The 23,924-nt window shown below is 44.4% G+C and overlaps 1 protein-coding gene across 1 annotated transcript in view; it reads left to right on the top strand.

Moving 5' to 3' along the window:
- NOX4 (NADPH oxidase 4) overlaps window positions 1-23,924 on the top strand; it is a 267,595-nt gene that overhangs the window by 231,919 nt on the left and 11,752 nt on the right. The window contains exons 15-16 of the mRNA XM_044286900.1: window positions 8,136-8,244; window positions 16,478-16,546. Of these exons, the coding sequence (XP_044142835.1) occupies window positions 8,136-8,244; window positions 16,478-16,546 (178 nt within the window). The remainder of the gene's footprint in view (window positions 1-8,135; window positions 8,245-16,477; window positions 16,547-23,924) is intronic.

A 23,924-nucleotide genomic window follows, 5' to 3' on the forward strand; every position in this document is an offset into this window, starting at 1 on the left:
CACCCCATAACAGTGCCACCCACAGACCCCCCCATTGCCGCTCCAGTACAGTTATAAAATGTGTAATTAAATTAATAATGATTCATGCTGCCCCCTCTGTAGTATAACATTCAATATATCCTACTCACACAGGGCTACTGTTATCGTAATGCAGGCCGGCCGGGCAGACGAGCGGCAGCGTCACTGACTGACGTCACGTGCCTGCCCGGCCTACTTTATGAATGAAGCAGACGGCGCAGGCACATGAAGTCAGTCAGTGACGCTGCCGCTCGTCTGCCCGGCCGGCCTGCATTACGATAACAGTAGCCCTGTGTGAGTACAATATATTGAATGTTATACTACAGAGGGGGCAGCATGAATCATTATTAATTTAATTACACATTTTATAACTGTACTGGAGCTAGGGGCCGGAGCACACCGGCCCTCAGCTCCTCCTCCCAGTCCCTCCCCGCTGATACATCGCAGCCTGCGATGCTGGAGCATGGCAGGCTGCGATGTCAAAAGGTGGCGGAACGCCGTTCCGGTGCGTTCCGCCAGAAAAAAAGCCCTGCTCCTGATCAATTATATTACAGCAAACATTGCAACAAGGGATGGTGGAAGAAGAACAGCTTCCACATCTTGCAGGCCACCCTGTAGCTGTTGGGGACCCCACATGGAGAAAGTCCCATGGAGGAGGAAGTGGAAGAAGGGGATGAAAATGAGGACCTACCACTGGAGGAGGAGGAGCAGAAGGAGTCACTTGTGCAGGAGAATGAGGTTGTTGATGATGATGATGATGATGATAACGGTGACATTGGCCATGATGACTAGTCATCGCAGTGGAGGGGAAGGGGGGCTGGAAAGAACTGAGTCCTAGGGCACGCTGGTGAGTATGGCGAGCTGCATGCTTGCTTGCTTATGTACTGACAGGCATTTTGTTAGCTTCAAGCAATCTGATGATTACTGGATAGCCATGCTTTTAGACCCTCTCTATCAAATTAAATTGAGGGATTGTTTTTCTGTTGCTGAAAGGGGGTCCAAATTGCTTTATTATTGGGATATATTGTGTATGCAGCTTCGGCAGCTTTGACCCTGCACGTTTAACCAGGAGTCACCCCCCTGACATAAGTCAGCAAACAGAGACATACCGCCTGAACAGCCAGGTTCGGTTCTACCTGGACTCTGGCATTTCTCTGGCATATACTCCCTGACCCCAAGGATTTCGTGGCAGGCAGATTGGAACAGTGGCTGGATCTGGCCATGTTTGATCTCACTGTACTGTCTTGTCCAGGCTCCACAATCACACAAGTTCAGCTAGTGTCGTTGTCACACCCAAATGGACAAAACATCATTGCCAAAATGATGCATGGATCTGTGAGTATTTTCACACACACTACCATTGCTGATTTATTTATTGCTGCCCTGATCATGCCACTGTGGCTGACTACCTTCATACCATCCTGTTCTGTACTGTATGGCCACAGCTCCTACTATCTCTCCTTCCACTACCATTAATCCTACAAAACCGCCACTACTACTACCCTTACACAGCTGCACTCTACTGCCTTATCTGTTCCATGCCGTGTTGCTACTGGTGCCTCCACTATTGCTGCAGGTTATTACCCCTACACACCTTTCCACATCCACACTGCAGTGCTGCTGCTTCCCAATAAAAGGGAGAATTTTTCCAGGCTTGTTCAGAACAAGTCACTGTATTTTCTGATATTACCACTTGTGTGTATAAAAACAGAGGCTGAATCTGCCTCAGTTAAGGCAAAATTTTTGGACAGCAGAAATTGCAGGGATGGATCCAGCGGATTTAAGAAAACATCAGCTTTATTGCAGTATTTAAATTAAAAACTGCACTCGTGTTTCGACTGTAAAATGATCTTAATCATAGACTTACAAACATCAGAAAACTCTGCAGTAATAAGAGGACGTTCTACCAATGAATTTTCATCACAGGGCTGATTTACATGGGTGTGAGAATAATTTAATTCGATCACTCTAGTGGACGTTCCCCTAAAACATACTATATATATATATATATATAGAAACAAAATGCGGGTCTCAGCAGCACAAGACAACAGACTGGTGCACGTCCTTACAGCCGTGGGCTCAAGCGGCTATGTATAGACAAGTATCAAAAGGATAAGGCAGCACTCCAAGTAAAGTGAAAAAAAGGTGGATCTTTATTCCCTCTGCAACGTTTCAACCGTCTCAATGCGGTCTTTCTCAAGCATACCACATAGTGCCATACAAGGGTATATATACCCACAATCCATAGCAGGAGCTTTGAAGTGACAATCAATCAATATACAACATGATTAATTCATAAAACATATATAGAACATCATAAAGTGCTTTGTGCATAATAAAGTAAATATAACTAATACAGTTACATGCTGATTCATATATCACAGTACATTCACAGTATATACAGCCTCTCCACTGCGATTAAACTGTTAATTCACAACTCATCCATGTATTTGAAATCACCTGTGTATCATATAAAGTGCAATCATATCAACATAAGTTAAAAACAACTCACACCGAAGCACCTGTGCAGGGGCGCCAAGATCCGCGTCCTCAATGTCAAACCGCGCATGCCCAAGAAGGACAACCGCGTCACGGTAAGCGACTCCATTAGGACCGAAGCCAGAGGCCGTCACCAAGGAAGCGTGACGTCAAAGACACGCGACCCGGGAGGCGGCTCCATGACCAGACCAGAGGCATCACCGGGAAACACCCATGATGCAAGGGCCGCGTCACCAGGTCAGACACGCCTACAATAGTGGCGTCGCTGCCATAGCAACAACCGGCCCAGCAACATGCTCAGTGTCTCCACAGGATCCAGCGGAAGGCATAGGGCAGGCGCGGGTCCACAAAAGAACGGCGTAGGGAGAGCAAAGGCCTAATAAGTATCCCTAAAGACATATATAACTGAGGCTTAATGAATGCCTCATTAGGTCAACCTACATTGAAGTATTAGAAAATCGGAGTGAACGTGGTCTGAGTATATCGGCACCAGGGATTACCCCTAAATGAATCTGCCATACTCCTCTTATTTCACACTAGGCCGGGGACCAAAAGAGGCCACGTCGTTCTCACGACCATCGCCCCTGGTCCATATCGGAAAAGGGTCCATAGCACATCAATGCCATGGTGCCCAGTTCCAGAAACCGACCCTCATGTTTTAGAACATAAAGAAGACCACCACTCCACAGAAGTATAATTACGGTAGACCCATTGAGTATCTTGTATTTCATATGGCCCAAAAGATCTCCCCCAACGCCATAAATCAACAAGGAGACACAGAAATAGACGCCCACTGTCCACGAACCAAAACGGTGCAGTCCCAATAACTGGAGAAAGAAAAGAGAAAGAAGAAAATTAGAAAAAGATAAAACGATCATATAAAGTACATGATCTATTTTCATAATAGATGACAAATGACACTAATACATATACACATACACCAGGGCGCAGACGAGTCAAGGACCAAACGGGACTAGCACAGAAAACCCCTCTCTACACCACACTCCACTTAAAATCGACATTAAGACCATGCGGTCTCAGGGTGTTGAGGCGATGGATCCACCTCAATTCCCTCTGTTTAAGGGCCAGCGTCCTATCACCTCCCCTTCTGGACGAGGTGATATGGTCCACCAACATAAATCTCAAATCTTTTTCTTTGTGTTTGGCCTCCACAAAATGTTTGGGAACCGGCAGATCTTTTCTTTTTTGTCTGATAGAAAAACGGTGATTGTTGAGACGTGCCTTCATGTCACAAGTGGTCTCCCCAACATAGAGGAGACCACAGGGACAGGAAAGCACGTAGATCACAAACGAACTGTTACATGTTAAAAAATGGCTAATCCCATACTGGGTCCCGGTGACGGGGTGCGTGAACTTCTCACCCTTGATCATATAAGGGCAGTTAACACAACCCAAACAAGGGTAGGAACCCCTTCTTCGGGAGCCAATATGGGACTGTACCAAGGTCCTAGTCTGAATATCCGCCCGTACCAACTTATCACGGAAGTTGGCAGCCGCCTATAGGAAAGCAGAGGCGGCAAAGTCAAAGCTGGAATGTCAGGGAAGTTACTCCTCAATATCGGCCAATATCTGCGAACAATCTGGGCAATGGGAGCACTCTGCTCTGAATACGTTGAAATAAACGGTATCCTCTCAGTTTTGCTGCATATATTGGCAGATGGTCTCGGTTGTGAATCTATCACTCGACTAAGATGTTTCTCAATCACCTGAGCGGGATAGCCTCTATTCTTAAACCTATCTACCATCTGTGAAAACCGGGTCGGCAGCAAGTCAGGGTCCTGTACCACCCTCTTGACCCTAAGCAATTGGCCATAAGGTACAGAATTAATGATTGACCTCGGGTGACAGCTGTTAAATGTAACAGTGTGTTACAGTCCGTCGGCTTGGTATAGATATCAGTGGAAAGTCCATTGTTCAATAGTGTGACCGTGGTGTCGAGAAACTGGACATGGGTCGCAGAGTGGACCAAGGTGAAACTAATATCTGGGTCCATGCTATTCAAAAAATCATGGAATAACCCAAGTGAAAGAGAGTCACCATGCCAGATGAGGAAGACGTCATCTATGTATCGCCACCACCCCAGGACATTCCTGAAGTGGTGGGATACATAGACAAGGTCCTCCTCAAGGGCCGCCATGAAGACATTGGCATAGGTGGGTGCCACATTTGACCCCATGGCGGTCCCTCGTAATTGGAGATAAAAACTCTCCATGAATAGAAAATAATTGTTTCTCAGCACCAGATCAAGCAAATGAACAATAAAATCCTGACAATGTGAAGAATGGCTACTGCCGGACAACTGCCTCCGAACAGCAGACAACCCCCTATCATGGTCAATGGAGGTATACAAACTGGTTACATCAAAGGATGCCAGGAGGCAGTTGTCCGGCTAGCACCAAATCAGAAATTTTGTCCAAAAAATCCCCAGTGTCCCTAATGTACGACCTGGCCGTAACCGCATACTGGCGAAGCAATTTATCCAAAAAAATGGAAATATTGGAAAAAATGGAGCCAGTGCCAGCAACAATGGGACGGCCAGGTGGGTCAAGTCAGTGATTTATGTATTTTGGGGAGTACATATATGACCGGTGTACGTGGTTGAGTTACAGACAAAAATGTGTATAGTTCACCATCAATAATGTCCTGAACCAAAGCTAGATCCAGGGCATTCTTGATGCATCTAGTAAATTGCAAACTTCGGATCACCATCCAACATCTGTACACATTCGGATCACCCAATTGTCTCCTAATCTCGAGTATGTACTTAGAGGTGTCCATGACAACAACCGCACCACCCTTGTCAGCCGGTTTGATGGTGAGGCTGCCGTCATGGCACAAACCCTCCAAGGCAACAACTTCAGAGGAGGTCATATTAGGATATTTTAGGGGTGAGGTACTAGTCTCATCACGTAATGAGGCTATATCCCTGGAGATAGCCTTTCTGAAAGTTTCTATAGCAGAAGAACCACTATGTGGTGAAAAATCACTTTTATTGGACAATCCAAAGGATTTGAGCCTCAATTCAGTAACAGAGGTCGATTGCCCAACGGGAGGACGACCTGCAAACCATACCCTGAGTTCAATACTCCTATATAAGCGCTGCAGGTCGGCCTCCAGATTGAACCAATCGACCCTAGTTGAGGGACAGAATGACAAACCCTTAGACAACACCTTAATTTGTAATTCAGATAAAGGCACAGAGGAGATATTTACCACAGTAGAGAGATTATTTACTGAGCTTGATTCCCCTTTCTGCGCAATGACATGTGTTTGAGTGTCCTTGGCGATTTGGGATTTACGCCACTTGTGATGTCTTCTGCCACCCCGTCTGGTTCCCTGGCCATCACGGAGCCCATCTCCAAAAAAGATTTCTTAGATGTGGGGTTCTGAGTAGTTGACGGCCCGGATTGTCCCGACTGCTTCCTATTGTTGCCCGATCGCTGTGGCTGAAATTGCTGCTTTTTGGACATATCATTTTGCCATGTGTATACTTTTCCCTTTGCATAATCGTCGGCATCACGCTGCCATTTCTTCCTTTTGGTAGCCTCCTGTTCCTTAGTAAATTTAGACAAATATTCATTGCAACTTTCTTCATAAACTTTAAATTCATCCTGGCCCAGCATAGTTTCCAAGGCAACTGTGGTCTGAGCTTGCCGTATCTTACTATCCGCCAATTCCTGTTGTAGAAACTCCAAGTTCAGGAGAATAATGTCATAGGCATATTTATTGGAGATCTGCACAAACTTCTGTGTATAGACAGATTCAGCTGGAAAAAGATTTGGTTTGAGTTGTGAGCGTATGCCTCTAGGGATTCTGTGTTCCCTAAAGTATTGACCAAGGGTCATAAGATGCAAGTCAGTGGACACAATCTTCTTGGCGTCTGCCTCAAATCTTCGTTTTAAGTCGATCAAAGTGGGTGTGGATAAAAAAGAGGGCTCACTCACCAAACCACGCAGAATCCTTTCCTCGTCCGCCCTGGTGTATGTGAATACGTCGGGGAGATCCATGTTGAAAGTATAGAACAAATAATAAGATAAGGTGCAAGCTGAGAAAGTCCAATAATATAGAAACAAAATGCGGGTCTCAGCAGCACAAGACAACAGACTGGTGCACGTCCTTACAGCCGTGGGCTCAAGCGGCTATGTATAGACAAGTATCAAAAGGATAAGGCAGCACTCCAAGTAAAGTGAAAAAAAGGTGGATCTTTATTCCCTCTGCAACGTTTCAACCGTCTCAATGCGGTCTTTCTCAAGCATACCACATAGTGCCATACAAGGGTATATATACCCACAATCCATAGCAGGAGCTTTGAAGTGACAATCAATCAATATACAACATGATTAATTCATAAAACATATATAGAACATCATAAAGTGCTTTGTGCATAATAAAGTAAATATAACTAATACAGTTACATGCTGATTCATATATCACAGTACATTCACAGTATATACAGCCTCTCCACTGCGATTAAACTGTTAATTCACAACTCATCCATGTATTTGAAATCACCTGTGTATCATATAAAGTGCAATCATATCAACATAAGTTAAAAACAACTCACACCGAAGCACCTGTGCAGGGGCGCCAAGATCCGCGTCCTCAATGTCAAACCGCGCATGCCCAAGAAGACAACCGCGTCACGGTAAGCGACTCCATTAGGACCGAAGCCAGAGGCCGTCACCAAGGAAGCGTGACGTCAAAGACACGCGACCCGGGAGGCGGCTCCATGACCAGACCAGAGGCATCACCGGGAAACACCCATGATGCAAGGGCCGCGTCACCAGGTCAGACACGCCTACAATAGTGGCGTCGCTGCCATAGCAACAACCGGCCCAGCAACATGCTCAGTGTCTCCACAGGATCCAGCGGAAGGCATAGGGCAGGCGCGGGTCCACAAAAGAACGGCGTAGGGAGAGCAAAGGCCTAATAAGTATCCCTAAAGACATATATAACTGAGGCTTAATGAATGCCTCATTAGGTCAACCTACATTGAAGTATTAGAAAATCGGAGTGTTTTATGAATTAATCATGTTGTATATTGATTGATTGTCACTTCAAAGCTCCTGCTATGGATTGTGGGTATATATACCCTTGTATGGCACTATGTGGTATGCTTGAGAAAGACCGCATTGAGACGGTTGAAACGTTGCAGAGGGAATAAAGATCCACCTTTTTTTCACTTTACTTGGAGTGCTGCCTTATCCTTTTGATACTTATATATATATATATATATATATATATATACACATTTTTAGACACTTGTAGAAGAAGTGGATCAGCACTCATTTTTTTATGCTAATAAATCTTCACTTTATTGCCATAAACAGAATACAGGCAGATGTGATGCGTTTCGGTTAAACAGCCTTTTTCGAACAAGCCGCTAGTGTATTTTTTGTACTTTTGCAAAAAAAAAACATTTTTACGATAAAAAGGCTTTATTTTTTATTATTATTATTATTATGAATTATTAACGTGTTTTCTGTTATAAACCATGTGACCATGGTCAGAAGGCAATGCTGCATATGTGAGGACACTTTATGGGGCCTCCTGGAATAGTTCTCTAATTATGTTTTTATTTCACTTTATTTCCACAGGGACACGTGGAAAGAAAACAAACTGCAGAGGCTGTACTTTGTGTGGATATGTAGAGACATCCAGGCTTTCCTCTGGTTTGCTGATTTATTGTGTATCCTCCATAAAAAGGTAATTTAATGTTTGTTGCAATGGATTCCACACACGAAAGCCTATTTAATGGAGCCAATTACTTTGCCGTCCATTCTAAGGCAGGGACTATAGATTTTGCTTAGATCTTTTTCATTCTTTGCTCGTCCGCGCTCTTTCATTATTCTTGCCCCACAAAACTCTCTCGGAAATCCTATTACTGGTCTTGAATTGCTACAATGTAATCGCTTCATTCCCAATACACTATTATATCATGGTACTGCTAATGCGCTGTAATTCTTGGTGTTAACTGCAATGCATCAGGATGTAGGCTTGTAGCAATGGCGTGGCGGGATGCAAATAGAAAACGTAAGGACTCATAGAAAAACATGGGCTCTAGACCCCCCGGGGCCCCAAATGTGCTACTTTTTCAAGCTAAAGTCACCATTTTTAGGTGCAAAATTCCACTTCTCTCCACACGATCATACAGTTAAATTGCAATGTTCAATCTTATTAAACCAGACATAATGCCTGGTAGGGTTGATCCTGCTAAATAAAACGATACTTCAGTTCTGTTCCCCTGTTGCTCCATCCTTGAAAAAATATATATTTTATCAATATGTAAATTAGATGTTGTGTGTATCAAGGGGTGGGCCTAAGTCCTTGGAGCACCAGAGCTCCTCCAGTCTGCATTGACTGAGTAATCTTGCAATCTCTCACCTGAGCGGTGGTCTATACTATCGGCGCATGCGCAGCGCATCTGCCTCTTCTTCCCCAGCAGTGCAGGTGACTACTGTGCATGCACCGTTAATGTAATCCTTCTCCAAATTTAGCCGAGCATATCCTCTTCCAGGAGGACGATGATATCATTGGCGCATGTGCAGTAGTCACCTGCACTGCTGAAGTAGAGACAGGTGCGCTGTACATACGCCAATAGATTACAGCTCTGGTGTGAGATTACATGGCCCTGTCAATCAAGGGGAAAGGGGAGCGGATATAAGTGCAGAGCAGACAAGCTTTAGTCCCCTAAGAGGCTCAGGCTTGACCCTCTGATGACCTAACTTACATGCTAATAAAAAGTTATTTTTCTAAGTAAAAGCTCAATAGAAGAACCTAAATAAGGTATCTTTTTTACTCAACATAATCAATCCCATCAGACTTAACATCCAGTTTAATAGGGTTGCTCCTTCTGGCACATGCTCATTAAATGTAACTAACCTTTTAGAAAATGTTTCTTGAATTAATTGTCCTGTCAAATTTATTAAACAAATGTATCGACTTGTGAGACCAAGATGCTCTGGCAAGTCACTGAATCGTCAGATTACAGTTGCTCGTGGAAGTCTATGGAGAGGGGTTGGGAGGAGGAGTAAGCTGCAGTGGGAAAGACACAGATGCTGCAGCAGCTACTAGTAATTATTTTGTATCACTACAAATACATTTTCTATCCTCTTTAAAACCATACCATAATCCCACACCTTCCATATTAGAAATAATTCTGTAATAGTGGAAGGAGCCTGCCTAGATACCGTCTCTCTGCCCAGTGTACCCTATGAGGCTGAGGTCCTTCATCAATCAGTATTTTCCCTGAACAAGGCTGTGTAGCACTTGAAGCCGACTGCTTGATAACTTCTTTATTCTGGCGGTTGCACTCTATCCATCATGTATCCAGTTTCTTGCCTTCCCTAAAGCTGTCAATCAGAATGGCTCCAATGTAACCTCCGGTGATTAAATGAATCAAGAGGAGAATTCTTTGAAAGATGTGGTGATGAAGCCAAATGAAGAGGTTGAAAACCAAAGATTTGTGTTATAATGGCATGCCCTGCTCACCGTCATGCCCCACAGCTCTCGCATCTGTCATCTAGCCTCTGCCCAGCCATCAGACTCCTGTATCCCACACTGCAGGCCACAATCTGGCTGCAAGGTCTCTTCCTGTGTGTCTAAGAGAGAGACTTTTCTCTGCAGCACTGCAGGGGTTAATTCCCTTTCTGCTTCTGTGCTCAGCTACTGGATTAATGACGCTTCCTATATATCTGTGCTGCTGACTTCACTTCCTTGCCTGTGAAATTGTTCTCTACAGATCTTATTACGTCCCTCTGGCTTGCTGTTGCTTATAAAGAGCTGTAATTCATTTGACTGCCTGTGTACTTATCTCTGCCTGGATGCTAACCTTCTGCCATCTGACCTGACCTGTGCCTGTTCACCGTACTGATCCTGTGCTATGTGCTCTGTCCTTTGGATTGTTCCATGGATTTACACAAATTCTGCCTGCCCTGACCTCAGCCTATTATTGACTACATGTTTGCCTGTTCCCTCCGTGCCACGCATCAATGTCTCTGATCCCTTTGGGTCAACAGGCTACCACATCAGGACTATTCCAAGAGGTAATGGCCTGGTGGTTCCCCTGAAATGACGGCCAGATCCCTATATAAGGGTTAAATGGAGAACAGCAAGGGACCGCCAGGATACCATTCTCAGGAGTAGCCCAAAGTCAAACTGGTTGGTTGGCATAGTGGATCCACACTAGAAATATCATGTACTAAATCCACTACTTCTCCTGACAGCCTCTGTGCATGCAAATTAAATATTGTATTGGATCTTAAAGGGGTTTTTTAATCTCAGCCATTCAGTTAAGGAGTTATGGAAAAAGCACAGCACAGCCCGCTCATCTGTTTCCATAACTCTGGCCACCACATACGTAAAGGTATTCCAATCTCAGTCATGAATCACTGAGGTAGCTGTACCCCTTTAATGGCTCATGTGCAGGGCCATGCCCGGTCCAGGAAACACGGACGTGATGATGTGAGTACAGTACAATAGACCCACCATCAGTGATGGCCAGTTCGCCGTGTTCGCCCGTGAACACATGCGATCTGCCAACTTAACTGACAAGTCCGGCGAGGCACAGGTAAGTCCTTACCTGTGCCTGTGCGCGAGCCGGTCTGAAATGAAATGCGGTCTCCGGGAGCAGGCAGTTCCGAGACTTTCTGTGTCTGGCCTTCAAACCTGATTTGCTTGACCCTTAATTTTTCCATAAATCCACTTAGAGAAGAAGAACGGGCCCTTAGTCAGTGGCCAGGCAGCATGTGCACTACGTGACTAGTTAATATTTCTCAGTATTAAAGGAGTATTCCAGGATTTTAAAAGTAAAGGTCTATCCTTTATCCGTTAGGATAGGCCATCAATATCTGATCATCAGGGCAGGGCCAGACTGGGACTGAAAAACAGCCTAGATCAGTGATGACCGTGAAGCTCCGGAACTCCAGCTGTGGTAAAACTACGACTCCCAAGATGTAAACTTGTTTGGCTGTTCTCAGAACTCCATAGAAATGAATGGAGCATGCTGGGAGTCGTAGTTTCACCACAGCTGGAGTGCTGGAGGTTAGCCATCACTGGCCTAGGCACACAAGCCCTCCAGCCCACACACAATATTGATCCCCGCGATATCAAACAAAAATAGCAGCACATATTGTTTGATGTGGCGAACTTTGATGCCCATCCCCTCACCACTCCCTTAAAGAGGTGTTCCAGGATTTTACTATTGATGCCTTAGCCCCAGGATAGGCTAACATTATCAGATTGGCGGAGTCTGACACCTCACAACTCTGCCGATCAGCTGTTTTGCATAGATCCAGCATCAGAACTCTATAGCTCCATCCATTATGTTGTGGACAGAGCTGGTAACTGCAGTCCTGCTCTCCACCAGTTCTGTCCACTACACAATGGACTAGTAATTCAATAGTAAAATCCTGAAATACCTCTTTAAATATTTAAAGCACATCATCAACACAAGAAGGAAATAAAATATACATATAGACACACTGAATCATACAAACAGGACCAGGTAGCCGCAATGGAGCGAGCCCCTGAGGAGCCAAAGCAAAGGATGGGAGTAGTAGTGGCTCTGGCTATCACAGTGGCTTCCCTCAGACCTTTGCTCCCTAGGACTGATGCAGTGAAAGAAGGGTGCCCTATGATTCTGGGGCTCCTGCTTGATGGTAACTGGGGTGCCCATAATGTTAGGTGCTTGTATGGGTACAAGGCAGGGCATATGGAGTGCAATTGCTTGCGTATGGTGCAGGAGTCAGTAACCGGGCCAAATTTGGCAGAATAAACATCTCTCTTTACTGTAGTGCAAAATAGTGTTGTAGTACATCCAATGATAGCAAAACACAGTTTTAACAATACACAGTACAATTCTCTCCCAAGGATGGGAGTTATGGTCCTCTTCCCTCTCTATCTGTCTCAGGTCTCCTCCTGCAGAATCAACAGCGGGCAATTGTACTTTTATAATGGTGGCTGTAATGTCCACTGCGGGATACAGGGTTTTAGAGATAAAACTGGCCAGGTCGTCTCCAGGTATGAAAGGTGTCTTTACAGTGCCCCTCACTGCAGTAAAGTCTTAACAGCTTTTGGTAGCAGGTTACCATACTGACTCCAATACTTGGCCATGCAGACTCTAGGTTCTCTAGGTCTCTCCTTTATCTTACTCCTTCTCTTCATCTGTAGATCATGCAGAGATCGGTAGCTTTCTGGGCCTAAGCGGAGGGAGCACAAGTCACGCCTTCCTCTCTCTCTCTGAACTACAGCCTAGACTGATCTAAGTTAGGGATGGGGCCAGCCCACATCTAACCTCCTATGAGGGCTGAACCAGGATTGTTAATCCTGGCTGTGCAAGCCATACACAGTTAAGCTGTAACACATTACATAACAATACAACACATTATATAAGAAAGAAACAATTTGTAGATACCCCCTGCTCCGGGGTACTGCTTTCATACCAATAAAGTCAGCCCCATGTGAACGTAGGGCCTTTCAATGAGAGAGTCACAGAGGGTTTCTGTCTTATTCAGCATTTAGCTTGCATAAGACACATTTTACCTGGACATTACAATTCAGGTTTATTCACGCAAATCATGGCATAATTTGTAGCAAAAACACAACTACAATGTCTGAATACAACCTTGGTGTAAGTCCACGGGGTTCCTGATCCGCAGTCAATTTTATGCAGCGGATTGGAATGATTTTTTTTTGCAGTGGATTCCCTGAAGGGATGCAGGATGCTTTCAACCTTTGCTTTGCAGAAGTTGAAAGCTGTAGGTAAAATCTGCAGCAAAAACTGACATGCTGTGGATCGAAAACCTGCAAAGCAAGTCACTTGATGCTGCAGGTCAGATTTCTCAAATCTCATTCACTTTGCTGTTACTAGGGTTGAGCGAATCCAAGTATCCAAAGTGGACTTTGATCCGAATTTCAGGAAAAATTTGATTTGCCGCACAGCCGAATCTCCTCGTGCTTCGTGGTAACGAATCAATTTTCCCCGAAATGGGGGTAAAAAAAAAAAAATCATACTCACCTCATCCATTTGGGTGCGAAGAGGCTACTGCAGCCATCTTGGTGGAAGATCCCGGGCTAAATCTTGTGCACTGTGATGTATGACGTCACCACAGCGGCCAGTGTGATTTTGTCACCACGCACCACGCGGGATCTTCAATCAAGATGACCACGGCGACCTCTTCATGCTCAAATAGGTAAGGTGGGTATCTTTTTTTAAACAGATTAACCTTTTTTTATCCCTAATTTTTCATCTGAGATGCTGCAATCAGTGATGAATGCGGCATCTGAGCAGTTCAATGACAGGACGGTGCAATCGCCATTCCCCATCAATGTGCCTGCAACTTCGTCGCAAACGATTTTATTTTATTTTATTCGGCAAAGCAGCCAAATAAATTTTTTGTAAACTTCGCTCATCACTAGCTGTTACTGTAAAATAAGGCGGCAGATCTGCATCATTTATGTCATGTTCAAACCCAACCTTACAGTATTATGTGTATATATATATACAGGTCCTTCTCAAATAATTAGCATATTGTGATAAAGTTCATTATTTTCTGTAATGTACTGATAAACATTAGACTTTCATATATTTTAGATTCATTACACACCAACTGAAGTAGTTCAAGCCTTTTATTGTTTTAATATTGATGATTTTGGCATACAGCTCATGAAAACCCAAATTTCCTATCTAAAAAAATTAGCATATTTCATCCGACCAATAAAAGAAAAGTGTTTTTAATACAAAAAAAGTCAACCTTCAAATAATTATGTTCAGTTATGCACTCAATACTTGGTCGGGAATCCTTTTGCAGAAATGACTGCTTCAATGCGGCGTGGCATGGAGGCATTCAGCCTGTGGCACTGCTGAGGTGTTATGGAGGCCCAGGATGCTTCGATAGCGGCCTTAAGCTCATCCAGAGTGTTGGGTCTTGCGTCTCTCAACTTTCTCTTCCCAATATCCCACAGATTCTCTATGGGGTTTAGGTCAGGAGAGTTGGCAGGCCAATTGAGCCCAGTAATACCATGGTCAGTAAACCATTTACCAGTGGTTTTGGCACTGTGAGCAGGTGCCAGGTCGTGCTGAAAAATGAGATCTTCATCTCCATAAAGCTTTTCAGCAGATGGAAGCATGAAGTGCTCCAAAATCTCCTGATAGCGGCTGCATTGACCCTGCCCTTGATAAAACACAGTGGACCAACACCAGCAGCTGACATGGCACCCCAGACCATCACTGACTGTGGGTACTTGACACTGGACTTCAGGCATTTTGGCATTTCCCTCTCCCCAGTCTTCCGCCAGACTCTGGCACCTAGATTTCCGAATGACATGCAAAATTTGCTTTCATCCGAAAAAAGTACTTTGGACCACTGAGCAACAGTCCAGTGCTGCTTCTCTGTAGCCCAGGTCAGGCGCTTCTGCCGCTGTTTCTGGTTCAAAAGTGGCTTGACCTGGGGAATGCGGCACCTGTAGCCCATTTCCTGCACACGCCTGTACACGGTGGCTCTGGATGTTTCTACTCCAGACTCAGTCTACTGCTTCCGCAGGTCCCCCAAGGTCTGGAATCGGTCCTTCTCCACAATCTTCCTCAGGGTCCGGTCACCTCTTCTCGTTGTGCAGCGTTTTTTGCCACACTTTTTCCTTCCCACAGACTTCCCACTGAGGTGCCTTGATACAGCACTCTGGGAACAGCCTATTCGTTCAGAAATTTCTTTCTGTGTCTTACCCTCTTGCCTGAGTGTGACAATGATGGCCTTCTGGACAGCAGTCAGGTCGGCAGTCTTACCCATGATTGCCGTTTGGAGTAATGAACCAGGCTGGGAGTTTTTAAAAGCCTCAGGAATCTTTTGCAGGTGTTTAGAGTTAATTAGTTGATTCAGATGATTAGGTTAATAGCTTGTTTAGAGAACCTTTTCATGATATGCTAATTTTTTGAGATAGGAATTTTGGTTTTTCATGAGCTGTATGCCAAAATCATCAATATTAAAACAATAAAAGGCTTGAACTACTTCAGTTGGTGTGTAATGGATCTAAAATCAATGAAAGTCTAATGTTTATCAGTACATTACAGAAAATAATGAACTTTATCACAATATGCTAATTTTTTGAGAAGGACCTGTATATCCCAAAAAACGAGGCTTGACGTCACCGAAAGAGAAGACGTCATCGGTGCAGGCCCACTGAGGGAGTGCTGAGGAGGCGAGCCTCCTTCTCTCAGAGCGCCTGCGCTGAATGAAGACAGGTGCGGGATTTTTGAAATGCTAACAGGGCCGGCCGGAGGAGGAGATCGCGGCTGGCCCTGTCAATCAACAAGAGGAGGGGGGCGGTTTTTTGCGGCGGCTACCAGCAAGTAGACGCCCTACTTACTGGTAGTGAAGCGATTTGCATATTTTAAAAGATCGTTTTTTAATGAAAAGAAGCCACAGACAAAGGTAAGATCCCTATATAGGGAATAACTATTTTAACAAGCCCAAAAAAAAAGGGTTTTGGGGGTGACAGAAGCCATTTAAAGACCCTCTGTCAGCATGATCAACCCTATTAAACCATGTATATTGTCTGGTAGGGTTGATCATGCTGAGTAAAACAATATACCTTATTTGTTTCCTCTCTAGGATTATTACATATTTTTTATATTTATGTAAATTAGGTATTTGGAGCACCAGGGGGCTGGCCATAGTGCTAAGAGCACCACTAGCACAACAGGCCCTGTGCACTCTGCACTCCCTCCTCCCCTGTGTTCTACTGCAGCACCGAATCTCAGTGACTTGCCGCCTGAGCAATGGATCTGATGAGCACTGCTCCCATTGAAGTAAACCTTGCAGTAACCAGCTTTGTCCGCTGCACAATGGGCAGAGCTGTGTGATTCCGATGCCTGAGCTATTCAGATATTGATGGCCTAATCTCTTTAATGTGTTACTCTTTATGTTTCTTCTCTTTGCATCAGTTTTGGCAAGAAAACCGTCCAGACTATCTGAACATCCAGCTGTACCTCAGCCAAACAGATGGAATACAGGTAAGGCATGAACAGCCCTCATCTCAGTGATGTTGTTCATATAGCTTCAGAATTACATCCGAGGAGACCATTACAGCCTTGTGGGCTGTTCTGTGTCTAGCCTCCTGCGGAAAAGCAATTTAACTCTGCACGCCTGACTACTTCTCGAAATGTTTTTCTGGTTAACAGTTATTTTCCTCATACAAATATGAAAAACAGCATTTAATTTTCATATGGGTTGGATCAGGGTAAAAATGTGAAATGTATTTGAAAGAACTTAGTATATTTTCTAGTGACCCTTTCAGAAGATCTAGGCTTTCTTTTTCTAGGTAAGATGAGGACATATCACAAGCCCTCCTGAATGAACAGTAGCCAAGAGGAATGGTCCTCGTTTTTGTCTTTGGCAGAGTTTGCCATAAACAATCGTAGACAGGAGTCCACTGGTAAGTCGCCATTTTGTGAGGCATATGGATTTCACCTGCAATTTGGCACATTCTCTGGTTCGGATACTTCAGTATCCCTGAAGAGGAATGTTTTTCATCATCATTGTCTTCTATATGGCGGAAAATTCAATATAATTTGCTGAATATGGGCAACAAGTATAAACATGTGGCTGACAGGACACGTATGAATGGTCCGGACCTAAGTGTGGGTGATTTTGTGTGGCTGTCCACAAGAATTATTAAGTGGAAGGTTCCTTCGTGAAAGTTGGGTCCAAGGTTTATTGGTCCATATAAGATCACTGCCATTATTAATCCTGTAGCTTTTCGTCTTGAACTTCCTCAGCCTCTGAAAATTCATAATGTGTTTCACAAATCTTTGTTGAAGAGATATGTTAAGCCTTTGGAGTCGTCCCCCTTACTTCCCTTCTCCTGTCATGGTGGACAGCAGTTTATAATTCCAGATCGCCAAGATTATTGATTCTTCAGTTCTCTGTAGATCTCCTTAGTATCTTGTTCATTGAAAGGGTTATGGACCAGAGGAGAGGACGTGGGTACCGGCATCTGACATGAATGCCAGTTGTTTGGTGAAAGCCTTTCACAGGTCTCATCCAGATAAGGTTGTTCCTGGGTGCCCTGAGGTCACCCATAGAAGGTGTCAGGAGATTGGTGAGACTGGCAACACGTGGTTTGATCTGACATGTTTGCCGTTTGGATCAAATGACATCTGTGTTGTTTCTGGTGCTTGCCACCACACCTTCTTTCCCCAGGTGTGGCTATTATGGTCATTTAACCTTCTCTATTTATTGTTGTTTCTCCCACTATGCTATGCGGTTTAAAGCTTCTGTTGGAGTTGTGGATAGCTTGTGTTTGGTTCTCGGATGAGTTCCTGGTGCTGCCATAGCCCCTTGAAGTTAAGTGTTTTCTTTCCCTTTTGTATTTCATTTGGGTTATTTTGTGTGTTGCATTTCTCTGTCATTTGTATTAAGGCCTGAGGGAGACTCCTGTTCATCCTTCCTTTTGGAGGAACAGGTTGTCTCAGTCCTGACATTAGTACTAGGGTCCTATAGGGTGAGGTATCCCGGTGTATGAACTCACCTACCTCTGGGGTCTGTTCATACTGGTAGTTAGTCAGGACTTTGATTAGGGTTTTACTAGGAGGTGTCCATCTCCTTTCCCTAGTTTCCAGGCCTTATTCCCTCACCCCTTTCCCTCCTATGTTTGGTGTGGTGTTTCCCTCCCACACCCGAACGTGACAGTTCCTTTTTCTAATATATACTGTACATTTCACCCCACCCTACAAATCTATCTCCTACAAACATGCACAGTTCTCAAAAAAGGCCAGCTGGCCACCCTACCTCGTGTATACAGTAGGGTCCACTGGCTTCTACTCCACCTACCCCTTGTCTGCAGAAGTCAACCACTATTGGTGGTGTTGACGTCTATCTTCAGGCTTAAGGATTTGTCCAACCCCATGAATGATGTACAATAACTATAATATGTCAGGAAGCCGATGATCGTCAGTGAACCATAGATCGGCCTCCCTAAGCGCTTCGCAGGCGATCGGAAGAAGTACTGCTCATGTATTGTCTCCTGTGAGCTCCTCTTCGTCCTGAAGCCACACACGTATCCCACTGATTATATCAAAGTACGTACGGCTATCTCTCTCCTCTCAGGGCCTCCCCAGACCTGGGCACACCAGTTACTTCAGGCCGATGATCCGGTGCTCTCTACTTGGGAGTCCTTTGTCACTTCTATGCAGGACTGTATGATGATCCGCTACGGGCCTCCACCGCCAGGAGTACTCTGCGTAACCTCTGCCAAGGCAGACATCCAGTGGAAGACTATATCACCGAGTTCCGTGACGTCGCCCCGGAAACCGGACTAAACGAGATCGCTCTCATAGACCAGTTGTCACAATCTGGGTGGGGGGTAAACTCCACACTGAACATAGGAGGGAAGGGGAACAGTAACTGGGCCTGGAAACTAGGGAGGAAACAGGTCACCTCCTAGACAACCCTAATCCGGGCCCTGACTACCTATAAATATAGACCTTAAATGTAGGAATATTCATAAGCAGGATAACTAGGCCATGATTTCCCTATAAGGCCCTGGAATAAGTATAGGACCAGAGACAACCCATTCCTCCCCAGATGGACGAATGGAAGTCTCTGTCTCAGGCCTAGATACAACAATAGGGAATATAACAAATACAAACAAACGCGACACTTAACTTCTGTAGAGATGGAAGAACTGGAACACCAGAGAGGATCTCACACCAGCTCAGCCAGACCCAAATTAAGCTATCAACCGCATAGTCAGAATGGTGGAGTGATGAACACTGACCAACAGCTGAGAGAAGGGAAGTGGTCATTAACCCTATCAACACTGAATCAAAATAAATCAATGAGGCTGTTAGATTCCTCCAGGCTCAGCCAATCTCCTTGATTTCCTGACATCAGTCACCTGAGGGACCTTGACAGTATCCCCCCTTCTACGGGTGACCTCCGGGCACACAGGACCGACCTTATCAGGATGGGCTCTGTGAAAGGCTCTCACCAGGCGATTCGAATTAACATCAGCCGCTGTAACCCACATCCTCTGGTCCGTAACCCTTCCAGTGGACGAGATACTGGAGGGATCTACGGAGAACTCGGGAGTCCACAATCCTGCTGATTTGAAATTCTAAATTACTGTCCACCATGACAGGAGCGGGAGGCAAAGAGGACAGCTCACCAGGTTCGACACATTTCTTCAACAATGACTTATGAAATACATTATGAATTTTCAAAGGCTGAGGAAGTTCAAGACGGAAGGCTACAGGGTTAACAATGGCAGTGATCTTATATGGACCAATAAATATTGGGCCCAACTTCCAAGATGGTACCTTAAGCTTAATGTTTCTTGTGGACAGCCACACATAATCACCCACTCTCAGGTCCGGACCATTCATACGTCTCCTGTCAGCCACACTCTTATACCTGTTGCCCATCTTTTTCAGGTTATTTTGAATTTTCCGCCAAATCGAAGACAAAGAAAATTGTTCCTCCTCAGGAATACTGGAAGTTTGAGAACCAGAAAATATGCCAAACTGTGTATGGAATTCATATGCCCCAAAAAACGGTGACTTATCAGTGGACTCTTGTCTACGGTTATTAATGGCAAACTCAGCTAACGACAAGAATGAAGACCACTCCTCCTGGTTCTCCGAAACAAAACATCTCAAGTAAATCTCCAGATTCTGATTGGTGCGCTCCGTCTGTCCATTCGACTGAGGATGAAAAGCTGAAGAAAAGGACAATTGCACCCCCATTCCAGTACAGAATGCTTTCCAGAATCTGGAAACATACTGAGTCCCTCAATCAGACACCACATCAGAGGGAATGCCATGTCGTTTCAGGATGTTATCGACAAACACTTGTCCAAGAGTCTTGGCATTAGGTATAGAAGGCAATGCTATAAAATGTGCCATTTTGCTAAACCGATCAACTACCTCCAGGATCACAGTTTTTGCTGAAGAATTTGGTAAAACCGTGATAATGTCCATGGACAAATGCGTCCAAGGTCTGGACGGGATGGGTAACGGAAGAAGAGATCCAGAAGGCCGAGTATGTGTAACCTTAGCACGAGCAAAGGTACAACAGGCTGACACATAGTCCTCAACACACTTACGCAGCCCCAGCCACCATAAGTGTAAGCGCATAAGCGCTTTCAGATTTTCGGGTCGATCCCAGTCCAACACTGCACGGACTTTCTCGGGATACGAAAACCTGAGGGTGAGAGCAGGTAACCCAGGAATTGCACTTCCTGAACAGCAAAAGCACATTTTTCCATCTTCAAATACAATTTATTCTCTCTTAGGATCTGTAACACCTGTCTCACATGATCCTTATGAGTCTCCATGTCTGGAGAATAAATTAGTATGTCATCCAGATATACTGTACGACAACAAATCTCCCCATAAGATGATGAAAGATGTCATTGATAAAGTGTTGAAAAACCACTGGAGCGTTGTTTAACCACTTAAGGACCACAGGTTTATACCCCCCTAGTGACCAGGCCCTTTTTTACAAATCGGCACTCCACAACTTTAGCGGTTTATTGCTCGGTCATGCAACTTACCACCCAAATTAATTTTACCTACTTTTCTTCTCACTAATAGAGCTTTCATTTGGTGGTATTTCATTGCTGCTGACATTTTTACTTTTTTTGTTATTAATCGAAATTTAACGATTTTTTTGCAAAAAAATGACATTTTTCACTTTCAGTTGTAAAATTTTGCAAAAAAAACGACATCCATATATAAATTTTTCGCTAAATTTATTGTTCTACGTGTCTTTGATTAAAAAAAAATGTTTGGGTAAAAAAAAAATTGTTTGGGTAAAAGTTATAGCGTTTACAAACTATGGTACAAAAATGTGAATTTCCGCTTTTTGAAGCAGCTCTGACTTTCTGAGCACCTGTCATGTTTCCTGAGGTTCTACAATGCCCAGACAGTAGAAAACCCCCACAAATGACCCCATTTCGGAAAGTAGACACCCTAAGGTATTCGCTGATGGGCATAGTGAGTTCATAGAACTTTTTATTTTTTGTCACAAGTTAGCGGAAAATGATGATTTTTTATTTTTTATTTGTTTTCTTACAAAGTCTCATATTCCACTAACTTGTGACAAAAAATAAAAACTTCCATGAACTCACTATGCCCATCACGAAATACCTTGGGGTGTCTTCTTTCCAAAATGGGGTCACTTGTGGGGAAGTTATACTGCCCTGGCATTCTAGGGCCCCTAATGTGTGGTTAGTAGTTTGAAATCAAAATGTGTAAAAAATGGCCTGTGAAATCCGAAAGGTGCTCTTTGGAATGTGTGCCCCTTTGCCCACCTAGGCGGCAAAAAAGTGTACACACATCTGGTATCGCCGTACTCAGGAGAAGTTGGGGAATGTGTTTTGGGGTGTCATTTTACATATACCCATGCTGGGTGAGAGAAATATCTTGGCAAAAGACAACTTTTCCCATTTTTTTATACAAAGTTGGCATTTGACCAAGATATTTATCTCACCCAGCATGGGTATATGTAAAATGACACCCCAAAACACATTGCCCAACTTCTCCTGAGTACGGCGATACCAGATGTGTGACACTTTTTTGCAGCCTAGGTGGGCAAAGGGGCCCACATTCCAAAGAGCACCTTTAGGATTTCACCGGCCATTTTTTACAGATTTTGATTTCAAACTACTTCGCACACATTAGGGCCCCTAAATTGCCAGGGCAGTATAACTACCCCACAAGTGACCCCATTTTGGAAAGAAGACACCCCAAGGTATTCCGTGAGGGGCATGGCGAGTTCCTGAAATTTTTTATTTTTTGTCACAAGTTAGTGGAATATGAGACTTTGTAAGAAAAAAATAAAATAAAATAAAAATCATCATTTTCCGCTAACTTGTGACAAAAAATAAAAATTCTAGGAACTCGCCATGCCCCTCACGGAATACCTTGGGGTGTCTTCTTTCCAAAATGGGGTCACTTGTGGGGTAGTTATACTGCCCTGGCATTCTAGGGGCCCTAATGTGTGGTAAGTAGTTTGAAATCAAAATGTGTAAAAAATGACCTGTGAAATCCGAAAGGTGCTCTTTGGAATGTGTGCCCCTTTGCCCACCTAGGCGGCAAAAAAGTGTCACACATCTGGTATCGCCGTACTCAGGAGAAGTTGGGGAATGTGTTTTGGGGTGTCATTTTACATATACCCATGCTGGGTGAGAGAAATATCTCTGCAAAAGACAACTTTTCCCATTTTTTTATACAAAGTTGGCATTTGACCAAGATATTTATCTCACCCAGCATGGGTATATGTAAAATGACACCCCAAAACACATTCCCCAACTTCTCCTGAGTACGGCGATACCAGATGTGTGACACTTTTTTGCAGCCTAGATGCGCAAAGGGGCCCAAATTCCTTTTAGGGGGGCATTTTTAGACATTTGGATCCCAGACTTCTTCTCATGGTTTCGGGCCCCTATAATGCCAGGGCAGTATAAATACCCCACATGTGACCCCATTTTGGAAAGAAGACACCCCAAGGTATTCAATGAGGGGCATGGCGAGTTCATAGAAAAAATTTTTTTGGGCACAAGTTAGCGGAAATTTTTTATTTTATTTTTTTTCTCACAAAGTCTCCCTTTCCGCTAACTTGGGACAAAAATGTCAATCTTTCATGGACTCAATATGCCCCTCACGGAATACCTTGGGGTGTCTTCTTTCCGAAATGGGGTCACATGTGGGGTATTTATACTGCCCTGGCATTTTAGGGGCCCTAAAGAGTGAGAAGAAGTCTGGAATATAAATGTCTAAAAAATGTTACGCATTTGGATTCCGGTAGGGGTATGGTGAGTTCATGTGAGATTTTATTTTTTGACACAAGTTAGTGGAATATGAGACTTTGTAAGAAAAAAAAATATATATATATTTCCGCTAACTTGGGCCAAAAAAAATTCTGAATGGAGCCTTACAGGGGGGCGATCAATGACAGGGGGGTGATCAGGGAGTGTATATGGGGTGATCACCCCCCTGTCACTGATCACCCCTCTGAAAGGCTCCATTCAGATGTCCATGTTTTTTACGGATCCACGGATACATAGATCGGAACCGCAAAACACATACGGACGTCTGAATGGAGCCTCACATGGGGGTGATCAATGACAGGGGGGTGATCAATGACAGGGGGGTGATCAGGGAGTGTATATGGGGTGATCACCCCCCTGTCATTGATCACCCCCCTGTAAGGCTCCATTCAGACGTCCGTATGCGTTTTGCGGATCCGATCCATGGATGCGTGGATCCGTAAATACATATGGGCGTCTGAATGGAGCCTTACAGGGGGGTGATCAATGACCGGGGGGTGATCAATGACAGGGGGTGATCAGGGAGTGTATATGAGGTGATCACCCCCCTGTCACTGATC

Source organism: Bufo gargarizans, chromosome 3 (genome assembly GCF_014858855.1).
Source record: "Bufo gargarizans isolate SCDJY-AF-19 chromosome 3, ASM1485885v1, whole genome shotgun sequence".
NCBI classification, from domain to species: Eukaryota; Metazoa; Chordata; class Amphibia; order Anura; family Bufonidae; genus Bufo; species Bufo gargarizans.